The sequence below is a fragment of the Poecilia mexicana genome, unplaced genomic scaffold, assembly GCF_051168715.1.
Source record: "Poecilia mexicana isolate PSO_F unplaced genomic scaffold, ASM5116871v1 scaffold_22, whole genome shotgun sequence".
NCBI lineage: Eukaryota > Metazoa > Chordata > Actinopteri > Cyprinodontiformes > Poeciliidae > Poecilia > Poecilia mexicana.
The window spans coordinates 25,627,401-25,647,571 of record NW_028263391.1 but is presented as its reverse complement, the minus strand read 5'-3'; the positions used below and the strand labels follow the sequence as shown (position 1 = coordinate 25,647,571).

The 20,171-nt window shown below is 47.1% G+C and overlaps 1 protein-coding gene across 2 annotated transcripts; it reads right to left on the bottom strand.

Annotated features, from left to right (window-relative positions):
• Positions 1 to 150: 150 nt before the first annotated feature.
• Positions 151 to 13,383, bottom strand: LOC106907854 (serine palmitoyltransferase 2-like). Of its 2 annotated transcripts, none has more exons than XM_088002411.1 (12): positions 13,024 to 13,383; positions 9,394 to 9,633; positions 8,812 to 8,966; positions 7,796 to 7,944; positions 7,344 to 7,468; positions 7,130 to 7,223; positions 6,121 to 6,226; positions 4,417 to 4,636; positions 4,206 to 4,332; positions 2,928 to 3,063; positions 2,725 to 2,854; positions 151 to 1,402 (listed from the first exon to the last, which is right to left on the bottom strand). In XM_088002411.1, exons 1-12 carry the CDS (start codon positions 13,168 to 13,170, stop codon positions 1,283 to 1,285), a joined length of 1,749 nt encoding a protein of 582 aa, XP_087858537.1. In that variant the 5' UTR covers positions 13,171 to 13,383; the 3' UTR covers positions 151 to 1,282. The 2 variants fall into 2 exon arrangements, with proteins under 2 accessions (XP_087858537.1, XP_014829221.2); XM_014973735.2 differs by having other exon boundaries at positions 9,439 to 9,633; positions 13,024 to 13,382.
• Positions 13,384 to 20,171: the final 6,788 nt, after the last annotated feature.

Sequence of the window (20,171 nt, the reverse complement as noted above, 5' to 3'; positions counted from 1 at the left end):
AATCGTCATCTTTGAGTAGACGAGGACGTCCAGTTGCAGTTCTTGGTGTACTTACAGTTAATCTGTCAAACATCTCATGAAACTGTTTCCACTGTTGTTACAGATCAACGTTGAGAATATTGCAGTTGTAATAAAAAGGCTGCAGGCATCTCCAGATGTGTATTGTTTTAATGATGTGCTGGTTGGACTGGAACAGTGGCAGCTCATATATGAACAGCTAGTGACTCTGGTGGAGCGTCTGGGATGATGAAATGCAAGGCGGTCAACAGAAACACGTCCAGCGCTCACGACTTCTGGTGAAGAAATAAACATGCTCAACATTTTCCAAATCTGCAAAACAATGACTTCAAGGCACTAAAGTCCATCAGAGAACATCTGGATCAGAACCGAGACAGAGGAAACCAGAAGCAGGAAATCAGCCCATCACCAGAGGCCAACAGTCCAGCACAATGGTGGAGGAATGATGGTTTGGGCTTGTTTGACGGCAGCTTGCCGTCGCCTCGGCCCGACCGCATCGCCTTCAGCGTTTCTCTGAGGCTGCAGGACATTAAGGGCAGGAAAGAATCCGTCCAACTGGACAAACATGTCAAAATCTGGAACATAAAAGATACCTGAAATACAACATCCTGCTCAACTCTGCCCCCAAGTGGCCCTTTGTGGTCCTGCGTCCTCTAAAATCATAATCTGACAATGTTCTGCTCTAGGCGTCTGAAACTGTTTTATAATCTGGGAAAGGCCGGATCAGCTTGCTGGGATGTCGTGTGTAAACTCCAAAACCTGAAACTTTGCTTTTCAGCAGCAGGTTCTGATCTGATGGCGTTTTTAATGAAACAAGTATCTTCATCCTTCAAAAGCTCAGCACCCAGATGTTGAAGGATGTGACTTTAGACCAACCAGATGACAGGAGATATGAACACGTCATTCATTGTGCAAAACAAAGCAACAGGAAACTATTTTGTTGGTCAAAAACATCATATTTTAGAGACAGATGAAAAAGCTCAGCTGGAAAACATCCAGAAGTGTCAGCTGAAGACAGACCATCAGTCGTGGTTAAATGATAACATCATTGGTTTCTGTAACGTGAAGCGACGCCTGCTTCACAGAGTCTCATAAAAACACAGAGTGACAAGAAGAGGCGCTTCTTTCAAGCTTGCTGCAGCTTTAAGGCGAAGTGCAGTTCGAGGCCAGGATGTGTGGCTGGGGGTTGATCGTGAGCAGGGACTTGTGCAACATCTCCATCCTCATGGAAGACTTGTGATGCATCTTGACCTGTGACCTCGTGTTAGTCATCGATGTCCTCGTAGACGCCGTCATCGAAGGGTCGCGCCCCAGACGGCTGGATCCTGTGACGCGAATACTTGAGCTGAAGAAGGTCACCGACCTCGCTGATGGCACTCAGCACCTGTGGAGACATTTATGACCAAACGTTTCAGCTTTTAGCCCAAAGCAGCGAAGCAACAAACATAGAAACATGCTGCGATGACGGCAGGCAGGAAATGGAACCGTCTTCAACACCTCAGCATCAGCTGCTGTTCTTCAGTCTGAGACTAATATTTTAATTTTCTTTGGTTCAACACAAATATTGAAATAGTCTGGATTAACCGTCATTTCCTCAGGGCGTCGTCACACAGGAACCAACAGGAAGCTACGGTCAGAGTTTCCCTCTCTGGATCTGAACTTCACCAGAAAGCACCTCTCGTTCACACGACCCGCATCCTGTGGCTCGGCAGTCGGGCCAAAGTTCACACTATTGCATAACCAGTGGAGGACGCTTTCTTGTTGCAGAAGAAGCCAGCACTGTCCTTCCACTTAACTTTCCACAGCTCTCTGAGTAGCGAACCTCTTTAGCAATGACTTCCAGGCCAAACCAGAACATTCCTGTTAGGTCCAACCAGCACGAAGATAAAACTCATCCCACAATCAGCCAAAACAATAAAGAGATAAAACGTCGAGCCCTCCCACCGTCTGCAGCCGACCTCTCCAGGTGAAGGTCAACATGTCTGCAGTCAGCAGAAGCATAAGGATAAACGGATCCAGGGTCACGAATCCGTGTGGATCAAGAAAACCAAGAGCTCAGCAGAGGAAGACGAAGCCGCTCTTCCTCTTCACCTCGTTTTGCTCTGCTGTTTTCACAAGGGAAGAAGAATCGGGTTTGACATGAAATGAAATTGAAATGAAATGACATTTTATTCGAACATGATACAAATATAAAAATAAAATAGTGCACAGTAACAAGGAGTGCATAAGAAAGAAGAGAAAATACAGATTTTTTTGTTTCAGTTAACATATCATGCTCAAAATGGGGTTTACATGTTCCGGCTTTTCTGATCCATCTGAACACATGGACCGGATCCTGACTGAACCTGTGTGAGGCCTCCGCATCAGAAGTGAGGGCAACCTGGACTCTGTGGAAGCTGAAGTTTTAAATTCAGCAGGAATGAGGATTTGCTCAGAACCTGAACTATTTGGAGGAATGGATCGAACCGCCTGCTGCAGCAGCTTCTCACCTGCTGCAGCTTCTCACCTGGTCCAGCAGCTTCTCACCTGGTCCAGCAGCTTCTCACCTGCTGCAGCAGCTTCTCACCTGCTGCAGCAGCTTCTCACCTGGTCCAGCAGCTTCTCACCTGGTCCAGCAGCTTCTCACCTGGTCCAGCAGCTTCTCACCTGCTGCAGCAGCTTTTCACCTGCTGCAGCAGCTTCTCACCTGCTGCAGCAGCTTCTCACCTGGTCCAGCAGCTCCCTGGAATGAGCGGCCGAGATGCAGAAGCGCGCCCGCGACTCGATGATGGGCGTGGCCGGGAAGCCCACCACCACCACGCCGATGTTTCTGCTCAGCATCTCGCGGCCGAACGCTCTGACGGGACACACAGGAGGGAAACGTCAGCGCCCGGCGGCCTGAGGTCAAAGGTCAGCAGCTGCAGCCTCACCCTATCTTGGCGGGCATGTAGAGCATCATGGGAACGACGGGCGAGTCGTCGTTCCCGTAGATGATGAAGCCCATTTCCCGAAGTCTCCGTCGGAAGTAGGCGGTGTTCTCAGCCAGCTGCCGGATCCGGTCAGAACCTGGACCAGAACAGACAAGAGCAGCTTACAGTGTGCAGAAAGAAAACACACCCTGGTCATTTCCTTAACAGAGACGTCTGGTAGAAAGTAAGTACACCCTGTGACTCCCTTCACCTTGCTGGTCCAGTTGGTTCTGTTCATGCAGGTTCCTGGTCAAAGGTCAGAGCACATCGGACCAATGTCACTTAAATCACTTCTTACGACTCACTTCTTTGGCCTGACCTTTGACCCCATGGGAAATGCTGATCTTAGTTTTGGGTTATTTTATTTTCATATTCTGTCGTTGTGTCTTTATTTGTAAAAAAAAAATAAAAATTAAGCTAAAAGTCCAAAAAAATGTTACCAGTGAAAAAGTGTCAGATTGTCACGGTGAGAGCCGGACCGGTCATTCAGAGCCGGATTTCAATGCATGTCATTCACATACATCTGGCCAAGCGTCACTAAACTCGTTGCTCTAGCAACGATGGACCAGGTGGACCAGATCCGTCGCTCGTCGATGTTTTGAAACAAAAAACGTTGCTAGAAGAGTTGCTAACTAAAGCGACAAAGTGGAAACATTAGAAACAATGTCTTCCTGACCACAGCGCCGCCCTGCACTGATCCACACACCTGGCCACGCCCCTCAGAGCCGCCTGGCGGACCTGGACCTGGACCAGGACCTGGTCCTGGGCCTGGACCTGGTCCTGGACCTGGACCAGGACCTGGACCTGGACCTGGTCCTGGACCTGGACCTGGACCTGGACCTGGTCCTGGACCTGGACCTGGTCCTGGACCTGGTCCTGGACCTGGACCAGGACCTGGTCCTGGACCAGGACCTGGACCAGGACCACTGTAAGGCTCCAGCTGATCCACATCCAGGACAAGAATAATGAGCAGGCCAGTTCCTCATTTTACTGCGCTCCACTGACCCCTGGTGGCTACTAGTGAGACTGCAGGAGCTGATTGTGGAAGAAAAACATTAATTACTTTATTACTTTAATTTATGAACTCTGACAGCTCCAAAAGTGTGATAAAATAATTGTAATACTCTGTTAATTATTACAATTATTATTATTCACGTTAGAAAATGAACATTTATTGGACTGAAAGGAAGGAAATTATATAAATGACATCAACGGGATAGAAGCATAAATAATGTGTACCTATCGTCGTTCCGTCTTCTCCCATAATGCACTTCATAGAAGTGATGATTTGCTCCACCACAGGAGGAGACATGGAGGTGGCGTACACGGCGCTGTGGGAGTGGCAGCGCAGGTAGTCGATGAGCTCCTGCAGCACAAACCAAGCAGCTTTAACTGGACCCAGTCCTGCTCAGACGGGCCAGCACGGCTCCGGTCTCCTGCAGAACCTCACCCTCTTCCCTGCGATGTAACCCCCTGCGGCTCCGAAGCTCTTGGTGAAGGTTCCCATCATGACGTCCACGTCACGCGGGTCGAGGCCGAAGTGATCCACCACGCCTCTCCCCCTGGGGCCCAGGGCGCCGATGCTGTGGGCCTCGTCCAGATACAGGTAGGCCCGGTAGCGCCTCTTCAGGGCGATCACCTCCGGCAGCCGTACTATGCTGCCCTCCATGCTGCAGGAGCAAACAGGCGGAGACGTCAACCGGCTTCTGGAAGTTTAGAATCGTCCGATCTGATGCAGACAAACAGTCCTGACATAAACACAGACATAAATATGATGACTTGCATGTTTACTAGGTAACTGCAGCAGGGCAACAAAGTTAGATACACCAACAGCTTCACCAGCTCAAACACATGAAAACAACTTCAGTCTGACCAGTCAGTGCAGTTAGGAGTAAAAATGAATAATGAAGTGAAACTGACAAATGGGTTGGATATAAATATAAAGTTTATTATCTGGCTCAGATTCCTCAGGTTATGATGCAGGACCTGCAGCAGACTGGGAGGAGATCTGGGGTTTTCCCCAGCTGCACCTCGGTCACATGAGCAGAACTTTAAATTCTTCTACCAAACTTATTATACACCCGTTTGCCTTCTTCATCTTTGAAGAAGAGCAAAATATAATGGAGCACATTTATGACCAAATGTCATAAATCTGGGCAGCGTCAGGGGCCCGACAGGACTGCACTGTTAGGGGCCCAAGAGGAGGGGAGCGTTAGGGGCCCAAGAGGAGGGGAGTGTTAGGGGCCCAAGAGGAGGGGAGTGTTAGGGGCCCAAGAGGAGGGGAGTGTTAGGGGCCCAAGAGGAGGGGAGCGTTAGGGGCCCAAGAGGAGGGGAGCGTTAGGGGCCCAAGAGGAGGGGAGTGTTAGGGGCCCAAGAGGAGGGGAGCGTTAGGGGCCCAAGAGGAGGGGAGCTTTAGGGGCCCAAGAGGAGGGGAGTGTTAGGGGCCCAAGAGGAGGGGAGTGTTAGGGGCCCAAGAGGAGGGGAGCGTTAGGGGCCCAAGAGGAGGGGAGTGTTAGGGGCCCAAGAGGAGGGGAGCGTTAGGGGCCCAAGAGGAGGGGAGTGTTAGGGGCCCAAGAGGAGGGGAGTGTTAGGGGCCCAAGAGGAGGGGAGTGTTAGGGGCCCAAGAGGAGGGGAGCGTTAGGGGCCCAAGAGGAGGGGAGCTTTAGGGGCCCAAGGGGAGGGGAGCGTCAGGGGCCCGACAGGACTGCACTGTTAGGGGCCCAAGAGGAGGGGAGTGTTAGGGGCCCAAGAGGAGGGGAGTGTTAGGGGCCCGACAGGACTGCACTGTTAGGGGCCCAAGAGGAGGGGAGTGTTAGGGGCCCGACAGGACTGCACTGTTAGGGGCCCAAGAGGAGGGGAGTGTTAGGGGCCCGACAGGACTGCACTGTTAGGGGTCCAAGGGGAGGGGAGCGTCAGGGGCCCAAGAGGAGGGGAGTGTTAGGGGCCCGACAGGACTGCACTGTTAGGGGCCCAAGAGGAGGGGAGTGTTAGGGGCCCGACAGGACTGCACTGTTAGGGGCCCAAGAGGAGGGGAGTGTTAGGGGCCCAAGAGGAGGGGAGTGTTAGGGGCCCAAGAGGAGGGGAGTGTTAGGGGTCCAAGGGGAGGGGAGCGTCAGGGGCCCAAGAGGAGGGGAGTGTTAGGGGCCGGCCTCACCTGTAGATGCCTTCCACCATGATGAGGATCTTCTTCCAGGGCCGGTGGGTCCGGGGCTGGCCGTGAACTATAGCTTCTCTCAGCAGTTTCTCTAGGCTCTGCATGTCTGTCAGACAGAACCGCTCCAAATGAAACAGATCAGCATGAAGGATCAGGCAGACACTAAAACCACTGATGTACGACTGGGAGACTGTTGAGGATGGAGAACAAGGCCTGCATCGTCTCTGGGATTTATCACACACATTAAAAACAGACTCAGACCGTCTGATAGATGGTTCTGTTGGACCGTGTCCACCGGCAGACTGAAGCCTTGGCATATCTGCCTTCCTGTGATCTGACCCACATTCACCAGAACCACAGCCTTCAGGACCAGGATGTCCTCCTGTTTTCGGCACCTAAAGTCTGTGCAGAATTTGGAAAAAAGTCCTTAAAATGAGTCAGATGACTGGATCAGATTAATTAGGGTTCTGCCCCTTTAAATGCACCCATTCAGCTCCTCTGGTGAGGCTGAAAATATCTGATTGTAAATATTTTGTCTGGTTTTAAATCAGAGTTCATGTGTGTGGATGTCAGTTCTGCTAATGCTAAAGCGCTAACTTCAGCCATGTTGATATCCATGTCGCCCCCCGCAGGCCCAAGTCTATCATTACACACTGCGAGGTTTGGACTTCAGGGAGTGATTGAGACTCAGATTATTTTCCTGACCTTCTGCTCAGTGAATGCACCACACATGGTAAATGAACTGAATTAATACGGAGCTTTTCTACTTATTCAGACCAATCAAAGCTCAGGCATCCAGTCAAATTTACACACCAATACACAGATCAGCAGGCGACTCCGGGTGAAAACTGCCTTGCCCCAGGGTACAGAACCCTCCAGCTGCTTCACTGTGGAAGAAGACTGACTGAGATCATTTCAGCTGCTGGACGGGGAGAGAGAGCAAGGCTTTCAGCAGGTAACAGGAAGATGCTAAAGGCGGTTTAAATGTGAGCTGTGATCTGTGACTCACTGTTGTGTTTGAAGACCCTGATGGTGGAACCGGACAGTCTGGCTCCCAGGACCAGAGAGGCGTGGTTCAGCTCGTCACTCAGAATCAGGCAGCCCTGCAGAGTTAAAGGACAAGAAGAAGGAGGACGTTCAGGATCCACCGTTCCTGGTTCTCTCTTGTAAACGTGAAAGAATAAAGGAAGAAATGTGGAAGATGAAGAGCAGAGTGGCCTCACCTTGCCGGTAAGAGCCGGGATGTTCATGGAGTTGGTGGCGAAGCCCATCCCGAACGCCATGGCCGACTCCACCCCCAGAAACCTGGCCAACAGGTCCTCCATCTCCTCATGGATGTCCAGGTTCCCTGAATCACAAACATTTAAAAGTCCTGAGTGATCAGCTGACCGCTGCAGAGGAGACGCGTCATTTAAAAGTACTAAAAAATGACAATCATCAAGTTAACTGGAATCTGGCTGGAAACTGTAATGAAAGAAGGAGAGAAACAAAGAGAAACAGGAAGGGAAGAAAGGCAGGAAACGCGTCACTGAAAGCTGGAACTAAAAGGTCAAAGGTCGTCCAGGTCTTAGTTTGGAAGCGTCTGCCGCAGCTTGGAGCAGCTTTCTCAGAGGATGCAAAATCTTTGGTCAGACCTGGAGGGTTTTCCCTGCAGCATCGTTAAAAGTGTTTGTACCGATCTCCTGCCGGGTGCTCGCCACTCCAACGCCGTACGCCATGCTGACCTCGGCTGCAGCGTCAGCACAGCGGCCCGTGTTCTCAGCGAAGCCCAGGTAATTATACGAGCCCAAGTTAATGACGGCCTTCACGGTCCGGCCCGTGTATCTGGGAGGAGAACAGAGACACAGAGGGGAGGCGGTGAAGGCAACTGGGCGCAGCACACCTGCATAGCTGGAGTCACACCTCAGAACAGGAGAGACCAGGACTGAGGAGGTCAGAGGGCACGAGGGCACCAGGGCGAAGGACAACAAGGAGGAAAGGAGCGGAGCTGTGGGATGTTATCAGGCTTCAAGTTTCTCCTCCAGATTTAAAAATGGTCAAAATGTCCAAACAGTTAAATGTCAGACTCATCAGACCAGCAGAAAGTTCACCGCTTCACACCGAAGGCATCTACAGACCAATCTGGCTTCTTATGTAGCTGTTGGAGAGACGGCTTCTTCCTTCTGATCCGGTCCAGTTGTTTAACTGGATCAAATGCTAACGAGGCGCCGGCTTGTTGCCCCTGTGAACTCTGACCTGATGACAGACCAGCACCAGCAGCCATGAGCTTCCTGCTATGCTAACCAGCCAGTGGGCAGGTCTTTGGGTCAGACGGGGCAGATCGCCCGCTGAGCCAAACTGGGTCATCTCAGAGTGATTTACTGAGTCCTTCGCTTTCAGCTGCTTTGCTCTGATGGTGCAACATCTTCACAGCCTCAGCAGCTGCTGGTGACTGGAAGCTTACAGGCAAAATTAACAGCAATAATTTGGGTTATTTAGTTATTTTTTAACTTATTAATTTATAAATATCACAACTTCAAACTACTTAATTAGCAAGCTAAATATTTATTTTACAAACTAAATGTTTAGTTTGTAAAATAAATATCCAGTTTGTGGCTCGCCCAGGACCTTCTGGCTTTAAGGCAGCGGTGCGTCCAGAGTTGTCCAGGTCACTGGTCAGAAACATGCTCACTGCAGAACTAAGCCACTCACTCAAAGGTCCAGTTGTAGTCGTGGGACACCCGGTCCACCAGGTCCATCTTGGCTCCTGGAACGCTGCAGACGGGCCTGTTCCAGTTGTCCCTTATCCTCATGTAGAGGTTCCTGGTGTAAAAGTTCTCAAAGTCCTGGTAGAGCGGCACAAAGTCCTGAAGAAGGGAAGGAGACGGAGCAGGAGTTGGAGGATGAGAAGGACTTTCATCCCAAAGCTTCCAGGTCCAGATAAGACCTGGAAGCTGCCAGGTCTTATCTGGACCCTCTGCCTGCAGGAGGTCAACACCAGAACTGGAGTTTGTCCACTTGGTTCCTAGACGAAATTATGGAGTGATATCATATCCTTTAAGTAACGTTGTGTCAACAGCAGCAGCTTCCTGTCCCCACATACCTTCACACTGAGAAACAATGGCGTTCACTGTGAGACGTTACGCAACAAGCTGAGACATCGTCTACATAAGCTTCCCTGCTGCTACACACGTCTACAGAGGAACTCGTCTGGCGCTGCTGCACGGAGAAATCTTAACTATCAGGTTGAATCAAAATAACTTTAACCCCGACTGCGCAAACTGTCATCCGGACCTGAGAACTGAGGCGGACAGGAGGGTTTCTCCTGCTCCTCCTCACCTTCTGCTCCTCCTTCTCCCTGGCGATGTGGCACCGCTCGATCTTCCAGTGACGCAGGAAGTCCCGCAGGTAGCCGAAGACGGTGAGGATGCCGTAGCCCATGTAGGTGAGGACGGCCACCAGCATGGGCGTCTCTTCAAAAGACTCGAGGAAGGGCCGGTTGTACAAGTCGCCATGATGCGGCGCTGCATGGACCTGCAGAAGCAAAGACAGCATCATCCTCAGCAACTTAAGCAAACATTTGATTAGACTCTATTGTTGATATTCATGTCTCATATTCATTAGATTAATTAGAGCAGATCCTTCATCTCCATCCTCCAGAGTGAAGCTGTGAGTAACGGCCATCATGACTTTTTCCGTATTACTAGATCTCTGTTTCATGGCAAAGAGCCCATTAATAGAGGTTCACTAAATATTCTGCTTTCAGGGCAACAAGGTTTAGTCACTGTGACCCAAAAGGTTATTCAGAACCAGAGTCAGACCACTGCCAAGTTACAGAACCAGCTGACTCAAAGCAATGACCAGATCTTCTGTGTATCTGAAGCCCAAACATGGCAGCCGAATGAGGCTGCAAACCTCTGCTAAACCAGGAGACCTCGCCGGTAAACAGTCGCCTTCTGAAGCTAGAAACCAGGAGGGATGTTGGACCTGCTCTGTTGGAAAGTCGCCAGTTATGCCTGTGGAGGTGAGAACACGGCTGTCAAGTGAATTAACATGACAAAAGGTGTAAATCCATTCGCAGCTCTGATTAAACTCATTAAATGTGTCAGATATTTCACACCATCGCAGGTGAAGCCAGAAGCTCCTGGTGTGTCTGCTGCTCAGAAATGCAGAGAAATTTATTGTTTTGTTGATTCACCAAAGTAATCAGTGAATCTTTGACCTGCAGCTCTGCTGGACACCTGCCAGGTGAAATCTCTGCACAAAAGTGTTTTGTCTCACAATGTTGACAACATTTCTACAATTATCTTCTGAAATTGGTAAAAAAAAGTAAATTAAAGCCTGACTGTCTGGCCCCAAAAATGACAGATTTTTTTATTTCTGGTTAAATCTGTGAGAACTGAGCTCTGGCTCAGTTTGCACTGGATGCACAGGAAAACCCTGACAGGTGAGGTTTGGCTGCCAGAGGAGGGAGGAGCTGCTGAGGCCGTGAAACGCCCCTCCTGTCGTCTTATTAAAATAAAAACCTGTCTATGCCAACACCGTTTCGCTTCCACTGCCTTCTGGATTCCTCTGCAGCATGTGGCTGGTCATGCCTCTCTGGGTCAAACAGCTGAGGGAGCTGGAAGCCCGTCATGTGCATGAACACAGCCGAGGTCCGGTCAGCAGCAAACCCTCTGTGTTCCTGCAGAACATCACCTCCATTTCTAGGATCTTAAACTTTGGACACAATTTATTTTCAGGCTGAAATTTTCATTGATATGTTTTAATCTTCTAGAAAAATAACATACAATTTTTGTCTTTTAGTTATATTGGTTTTTGTTTAAATTGTGTTATTAAAACGATAAACGACAAAAAAAGCACAAAAAATTAAAACGTTTTTCTTTTAAAACAATGTTGATTTAAAACATTTTATGTGTTGAATTTAAAGTGGTTTCAGAAAAATTTAATCTGAAGTTTGTCTCATTTAAATGTTCTACATTTACGTTATAGCTGTCAGATACAAGTAAAAAAAAAATCAAGTAAAATGATTTTAATATTTTTAATCGAGTATTTCAAACTTTGCACAATTTTCCCAGAGTTTGGAAACCTTGGTCTTAAACTGATTTTTAAAAATGTTTTTTGGACTGAAAAGGAAGAATCCAAACCAGTTTTTGAGGAGCTCCAAACATCCCCAGAGTTTTGTTAGGTGAAAAATGTATTTAAATGTAATTAAAATGAAACAACATCTACAGAGTCATCCTGTGATGGAACATGAGCCAGAAATAAGGATCCCAAACGAGTCAGTAGCAGCAGAAATGAAATCCTGTCATAAACACTGTCATAAATATGACAGTGTTTATGACTGTTTATGACAGTGTCATGTCAGTCTTATGCACACCCCTTCAAATAAAGTGTTAGCCTGTTTTCTTCATCTCGTCTCCAGGCGTTTGGGGAGAAATCAGCTGATTCTTCTAGTTGCATTTCAAGATTAACTGGCTCAGTCGCATAATTTTAACTTTCATTCTGATATCAGGAACTGAAGGTTTGATAAGCTGAGACAGGATTTCCTCCAAACCTTCACAATAAGAGCCTTTAACATCAAGTTAATTATGTCTGATTATAACAACTTACATTTTACTGTCTGAGTGTAAAAACAACTGTCTGAAAGCTGAAGCCTAATTATTTACGTTAGGAGCGGAGGCGACGTCACACTGTGTATCAGAGAGCAGTCAGCGTTCCTCGGACTGCGCATGATCAAACGGTTATCTAAAGCGGTACTGATGCTGTAATGTGTTCAGCTTCTTCTGCCTGCCCTCATGCAGGGTTCCTCCAGGCAGAGCTGCTCTGCAGAAGCGCCTTCCACGTTATCCAGTCTGAGTGAAAGTTAGCTGAGTTATAAAAATGAAGAGGTGCACAACCCGACACCGCAAGAGGCCAACGCACGTTTGGCGCGCCCCATCGCATGCGTCAAACCTAGCTTAACTATGCAGTCGACATGACACAAGATTAGACTTAAGCATTTAAAATGGACATATCATGTGTTTAAATCCTTCATTTTCCCATTTAAGTCACTCAGTTGTTGGCCAGAGGTCCGTCTGAGAGCAACATGTTTTGCTGTCTCTTTAAATGCCAATGAGGCGATGAGAGCGTCCATTGCTTTCATTGCAAACGACGAAATGGAGCACAAAGAAATAAAAATGCTGGAATCGGAAAATTGGTTAGCCGGAAGTGCATGACCTCGGTCAGCAGTTCTGAAGCAAATAAGTAGTTCAAGAAATAGTTCTGCACTCCAAGAACACAAAAAATAAGTTCATTTTACACGATACGTCCCCTTTAAACCAGCTGAACAGCTCACCAATGACTGAGTTATTACTTTAAATTAATTATGCTTAATTTTTATCTATTGCTTTGGACTCCAGAATTGAAACGGAGATAGATTTGGGGCATAAAAAACAGCCTTGAATTGAATTTTATTAATTAACGTCTAAATATTATATTCACTTACAGGTTTTCTTTGCTGATCCCAGTGTGAACATGTGTAAAAGCCCAGATTCGGATTCGGCACCGACAGTATGCACTAAACAGAACCAGATCTCATTACCCAGTGCAGACTCATGGCAGCCGCTCCCTTCAGCCGCTGGGAGGGCGGCAGCAGCAGACCGACCCGGTCCAGAAAGTAAGCCGAATTAAACAGCAGCGCTTGGGGATAAAAACTCACTCATGTCTGCCCTTCATTTGGGATGCTGCCTGAAAAACGACTTCAAAATGTATAATCAGGAATAATTCAAATGGAGTTTTGCGTCCGAACTTTAAAGCAGAAAACAGGGAAAGGCTCCGGGAGCTGCTGCGTCCCACATGGACACAAACCCGCACAAGTTGGATCTTCAGACCGCATCAGCAGCAGCTTTCTGCGGTTCTTCGCCGTCCCATCCCGGGCCTCACCTCTTCCTCGTCCCGGTTCCGGTCCCGGTGACGGCTCTGCTGCTGGAGGCTCTTCAGGAAGCCGTTCCGCTCCGGTTTCAGCCCGTTCCTCGCATGCAGACACCCTTCCCCGTTGCTGGCAGGTTTGGACGCGGGGCTCTCGGTCATCGCTGGGAAAACGGCCGTGGAGCCTCGGCGGTAACTGGCATGTATGCCCGGCGGACCGGCTGCGGTGCAAAGCGGTGACAGTATCCGAAGCTGGGCACGTTAACGAACACACACCCACACACACTCCAAGCTCTCTCACATAACGCGTGAACAGCCCACTCACACACACAAACACACACCGATGAACCTGCAGATACAACCGCCTGATACCGGAAATCAACGCCCCGTTAACCAACACAACAGCGTCTGATGAAGGAGGCGTGGCCAAACATCTACAGGGGGCGTGGTCTAATCTGATTCAGAGAAAACCAAAACAGTCCAGCGTCACTAAGATATGGAAGCCCTGAGCTGCCAGAAACAGGAAATTAGTTTAAGAACAGTTTCTCGTTAAAACAACAAAGTTTCTCATTATAACGAGATATATAAAACTTTTTATAGCAAGATTCTTATTTTATTAAAACCAAAATATGTTCTTATGATTGCAACAGTCAAACGGTCCCACAGGATGTTGCAGTGCCACAAGTAAAAAACTATTGTGTGCAAGTTGTGACAAAAGCACTTAGCCTATCAGTGAAGCTATCAAGCCTAAAATAGCCTCTGAATGCTAACATGTAGCAGCAGCACAGATGTCTGGTAGGCATTCAGATCCTCCAATTATAACAGCAGGTTGTGTGTGGAGGGGGCAAATAGGGGAGTGCACCCCCACAAGATGCCACCCTGGGTGGTTGCCCATGTGGCCCATATCAGAAACCACCACTGATCATATCTGTATCTCCAAAGACTCGACAACAGACAGCAGAGCTGCTGGACAGGGAGCTGGTTTCAGTCATTAAAAATCACTGTTCGACTCAATAAAATACAATAAAATGGTCTCAATGTGCTTTACAATGCAGTGTGGAACAACTTTTCCATCGTAGCTGACTAGAGAGAAATCCAAAAGCTGGATGAGTTTAAATATCTGAGTGTCCCACATTAAAGTGTCTAAAACCATTAAGGCCAACCCAAACTGTCTTCTCATCAGATCAGGTTTATGTGGGAAAACTGCTCAGTTGTAGCTGCATGTTGTGATTCTGTCTGTTTGGAGCAAAGCAGCTCCATCTGATTTAAAGCTGCTCTGCAAACAAGCACTGAAAGTTTTACACCAATGAAGCGGCACCAACACAAAATACTTTAGAAATACAATCTTTTTGCTATTTTTTAAAAATCTACTTGTAAATATATCAACAGTCTCGTCCGAGAGTTAGTGAGCAAATGATTTTAAAATCCAGAAGCACAGGAGTCGTAACTAGAGATAATGGAGACTGAAAAAAACAAAACATCATTTGGTGAAGGTGGCTTCTCATTCAGAGGCCCTCATACCTGGAACAGTTCACCGTCTGAACAGTTCCTGATGGTGAACTGTTCAGACGGCGAACTGTTCAGACGGTGAACTGTTCAGACGGCGAACTGTTCTAGATGGTGAACTGTTCAGACGGTGAACTGTTCAGACGGCGAACTGTTCTAGATGGTGAACTGTTCAGACGGTGAACTGTTCAGACGGCGAACTGTTCAGACGGTGAACTGTTCAGACGGCGAAATGTTCAGACGGCGAAATGTTCAAACGGCGAACTGTTCAGACAGTGAACTGTTCAGACGGTGAACTGTTCAAACGGCGAACTGTTCAGACGGTGAACTGTTCAAACGGCGAACTGTTCAGACGGTGAACTGTTCAGATGGTGAACTGTTCTAGATGGTGAACTGTTCAGACGGTGAACTGTTCAGACTGTGAACTGTTCAGACGGTGAACTGTTCAGACTGTGAACTGTTCAGACGGTGAACTGTTCAGACGGCGAAATGTTCAGACGGCGAAATGTTCAGACGGCGAACTGTTCAAACGGCGAACTGTTCAGACGGTGAACTGTTCAGACGGTGAACTGTTCTAGATGGTGAACTGTTCAGACGGTGAACTGTTCAGACGGTGAACTGTTCAGACGGTGAACTGTTCAGACGGCGAATTGTTCAGTCGGTGAACTGTTCTAGATGGTGAACTGTTCAGATGGTGAACTGTTCAGATGGTGAACTGTTCAGACGGTGAACTGTTCAGATGGTGAACTGTTCAGACGGTGAACTGTTCAGACGGTGAACTGTTCAGACGGTGAACTGTTCAGATGGTGAACTGTTCAGACGGTGAACTGTTCAGACGGTGAACTGTTCAGATGGTGAACACCACCCATGTTCCTTGTTCTCCGTCGGAGCCTTGTCTGATGTCAAGTCTTTGTTGTGTATTGTCGTGTGTCATCCCAGAGCTACCATTGTGTCTTAGATCCGATTGTCATTGTTCACTATGCTGCCTGGATTTCTGTTCTCGTTCGTGATCTTCATTAAAACTATCATCATTTCACTACAACCTGGATCCAACTGCATCCATCCTGACCATCAAACCTCCATTTCATGACAGTTTATAACTGTGACATAATAAATGCATAACATTGTGAATTTATGACTTTGAAAAATTAATATCCATGTATTTTCCTCAATAATAGGCTAAATAAACCAAAACATTGCTGTTTTGGTTTATTTAATTAGTTTTTCGGCTGTTTAATTTTGCAAACGTTACCCTGTAGAAACCAGAGTTAACCTCTGGTTTGGTCCTCTAGACTCTGGTTGGCTGCAGAAGGTGGTGTGGTCTGAAAATGATGGAGGGCGAATCATTGAGGAGTTGCAGCTGTTTCAGGATCCTCAGCCCATTCGCTTCCTTCAGCTCTCCTCTAGAAGCGTAGGTTACAGCAACATGTCTGTAGACTAAATGGACCTGGAGCTAACCTTTGAACTCTGATGATCTGCAGGGTCAGCTGTACAGCGCAACTAGAACTGCTGTTGCTCAGCTCAGTGTGAGGGACTGCAGCCGCTACACATCCTGTGATGACTGCCTTATAGCCAGAGATCCATACTGCGGCTGGGACCATCTCAGAGGCCTGTGTGCTGCTGTTGCTGGTGCTTCAAACTCCTCCATGTACGTCGCACTAACTAAGACATGTTCGCTGTGTGCTGCCTTTATAATCAGAGGATTTCATTTATTTGTGGCAGGATCCAGAACCTCATTGATGGTGATGTTGAAATTTGCCCAAGCTTTAATTGCAAGTATTCGCCACATAAAGCTCTTGACACACATTTACCTTAGCGAGGAGAGTAGTAGGATAATTTTTATGGCTGTTTTGGCTTCTCCTACAGTGTCAAAGCAGATTACTGACATCCACCTCACAGTTGACGTCGCACAGTTCCTCCCCTGCTCCCCTGATACCAATCTCCCCGTCAGCTGGAGGTTCTCTGGTAACATCCTTGAGCCCGGTCCCCGACACATTCTGCTCAGCCAGGGACTCGTTTTAACACCTTCCTCCACTGATGAAGGCCTTTACACCTGTGAGACAGTGGAAGTAGTTAAAGGCAGAGAGCACAGGAAGGTGGTGATCCAGTACAACGTTAAGATTCATAAGTAGGAGAGAAGAAACATGAATCAAAGTTGATGTCGGACCGGAGGAGCAGGAAGCAGGCGTCTGGCAGGAGGATCGGAGGATTTTTTTGGAGCACTTTCCAGATGCCAATGAAGCAGGAGGCAAAAGAGGAGACGGGGACAAGTCCTGAATGGGGAGAAGGGCGGCAACGTTGCCCAGCTGAGGAGCGTCCAGGTCGGAAATACCTGCCGATCGTAGAACGGAAGAGGGACAGGGTTGATCAGGACAGACTGCCAAACGAGTGCTCCTGTAAGGTGGGGGAGGAGGAGAGGGACCAAGAACCTCCAAGATGAAATCGTCAGAATCGAATTCGGACATGGTAGCAGAAAAGAATGGTCGAAGCTTGGCTGAGGAGCGGGTGAAGACTGGATGCTGGACCTTATCAAGGGCACAATGCTTGATAATTGGAGGAGATGAGGAAAAGATTGGCACCGATAGGCTGTGATCAATGCACATGATGATGATGCCCATTTTTCCCTGCCATGACAGGCAAAATAACCCAAATTCTTACTGTTAGTTATTGACTGTGTAACTCCAAAAACGGCGCACCAGTCTCCTCTTGCATTTTGCGTACTTTCATTGAAGTTTCACCACCCAGACCCAGTTCCTACCTCGCCGGTCTTCTCAGTGATGTTATCCAAACTGAGCGTGATGACCTTTCCTCTGGCTCCGATGAAGAGCAGACCGATGTCTTCCCTGACCAGCATGGAGCTCAAACCGTCAAAGTCAGGCTCCTTAAACAGCTTCAGGTTAACATCTGAGGGAAGGAATCCAACCGGCATCCTCAGGTTACTTTTGAAATCAGAGCATTTTCATAAACCTCTGAATTTAATTCAGTTCTCTGCATTTTATTGAGAGACATGAGGGGGAAGACAGCATCTTCATGCTACACTAGTATTATTTCCACCCGTTCCAGGATGCCTGAGTTTGTGTTTACAACATGACAAAATGTGGAAAAGTTTATTGGTGTGAATATTTCTGCAAGGGTCTGGACATTTAATTGTTGTTGCAGGGATGCCTCATGTCAGGATTGTGTTTTCATGTTTGAATGTTTATTATTTTAATCATATCGCTTTTATTGATATGATGTGCTATAATAATTTTATCTGAAAGTTGTTTTTTATCTAGGCAGACATGCACACACCTGCACATATCATGCTGGAACTGACTTGTCAGGGGAACGTCCTCTTTAGGGCATAACTTAGTTAGGTGCCTAAAAGGAGTTTAATCCTGTTGTTCGGGCCACTCTGCGTTTGCTTCCTTCAGGACGCATGGCAGTGGTCCAGCGCTGAAACGGTCAACTATTTCTCTGTTGTTTTTATACATTGTCAATACTTATTTGGCTTTAATAAATTGGACTGTTGATTTTAACTCTGTTTCCTTGGTCATTTGAGACAATCCGCCTCCCACAAAAGAGTCCAGGTGGAACGCTCACCTGAGAAGAAAACGCTCTGGCGGGGTTTCAGGCTTTGGGCTGATCCCTCACTCATAATGATCAGGACATAAAGGAGCGCTACCTGGCTCTTCATCATAACCTCAGACAGGAAGGAAAGAAAAACAGAGATGTTTTCTAAAACGGTTATGGAAACAGCAGCGTGTCCTGTTTCATAGTTGAACATCACAGCTTCTGATAGCTAGAAGGTCTCAGCTGAAGTGTCTCAGAAACATCATGGATTTATAAATCATGAAATCATCTCATTTTCCTCAGGTCTTTTGATGATCATCTTTTGCATTGGTAAATGATTTACAACTTAGGTAATGCACCTGACAATAAAACATGTAAGTGAAGCTCTGCATTATATTATTTAAAAGGCATGCATGTCTAAGAAGGGCATTCTTGAACATTTCATTTTGTAAAATAAAAAAGTTTTGATTGCTTACCTGTTTGGGTGGTTATGTAGAGGCAACTTCCTTCTGATAACTCAGAGGAACCAAAACATGTTTATTTTTAAAAGCAGGGGCTGCATCCTTTGAAGGCCGGGTTTGTAGGCCGATTGCATCATAGCGTGGCAACACGGACTGTCTGAATTCAAAGACTCCAAAGACTTTTCCACATGCGTCCGGACATAGCTCTGTGGCTGCTCCAGGTGGCCACAGAGCTATGTATCAATGATATCCTCTGTAGTGTCCATGACATGTGAACTGCTCAGTCATAGTTTGGGGCATATGGTCTTTGATGTGCTGCAGAACTAGACTCTCAAAGCACTTCATGTTTACAGGAGCCACCGGACAGTAATCATTCAAACTGATGATCGGAGACTTGTTTGGCACAGGGATTATTGTTGTTGATTTTAGGCAGGGGGTGGTTAAAGATCCTGGTAAAGTGGGACGGGTGCGAGCTGGAAGGCACACGCTCTGAGCACACCTCACAGGTACTTGTCAGGCAGAAGCACTTCTGAGATCATTCTCCTGTACAATGAGTGGAGTGGTGCATGGACCAAGTAGGGCAGGGCTGGAGCAGAGGAGTGTTGCTAATAGGTTTCAAAGCAGGCTGTGTTCACACCAAATGTAATTTGAGCATCAGGTGTGTCTGGTTTACAAAAGTTGTGTCCAAATTCATGATCTGCGTCCTTCAATGCAGGCTGCAAATAAACGACGAAAACGATAAAAGCTGCAGATTCACACAGGTCAAGCCTCCAACATCTGACCCCACCGCAGTGTAATTCATGTTGCCTAGCAACCGTGACAGCGTAAAGCACAGAGCGAAGAAATAAACGATGGAGCCGAAGTTTGTTTGTTAGCCATGTTTTACTCCTGATTTCTGTTATTTACTTTTTGTAGAAAAGGCCGTTCCATAGTAAAATAAGGAAATCTATTAGCTTGATTCTAAAATGTTCAATCACGTATAGCACATTTCTACAAGGAACGAATAGAAGCAAATTATTCATTTTCAAATATGATACTCTCCAGACCTCAGATAAGACAATACAGTTAAATAAAAACTATTATTTATTATGTTTGACGGCTTAACTTTCACCAATCAAACCAATTTGCTCAGGAATAAATGAAATATTTTCGTAAACCAAACATTTTAGAACTAGATATTACCTGTCTGAATAATATTGGTGTTTAACTTCCACTCACTGGGGAAAGCTAGCGGGAGGTTTTCTAACAATGTGCCGGGAGTCAGGCAGCGGTCTCTCCTGGTACAGCTGACAGCAGGCGAGGGGAGCTGGCTGTTAATGCAGCGGGAACAGACATCTCCGAAAACGTCGGAGCAATATCAATCAATCAATCAATCAATCAAATTTTATTTGTATACCACATTTCAGCAGCAAAGCATTTCAAAGTGCTTTACATAATTAAAATAAAAACAGCATGTGACATTGAATAAACAGTGAGAAAAAGAAAGACATTTTGAAAAAGATTAAAAAAGATAAAAACATTAAAACCTTTTTTAGGACTTCAGTTAAATGTCATTTAACTGGGACTCCAACCCTCTGGGACTTTAGTAAAAACACCGTTTGACAAGGACTCCAACCTCCAGGTTTTTAGATGAAACGCCGTCAA

Coding starts and splice junctions, on each gene's coding strand:
- LOC106907854 (XM_088002411.1), bottom strand. CDS start 13,170: ATGACCGAGAGCCCCGCGTCCAAACCTGCCAGCAACGGGGAAGGGTGT. Junction 9,634..13,023: donor GGAACCGGGACGAGGAAGAG/GTGAGGCCCGGG, acceptor TTGCTTCTGCAG/GTCCATGCAGCGCCGCATCA. Junction 4,333..4,416: donor GTTACATCGCAGGGAAGAGG/GTGAGGTTCTGC, acceptor TTTGTGCTGCAG/GAGCTCATCGACTACCTGCG.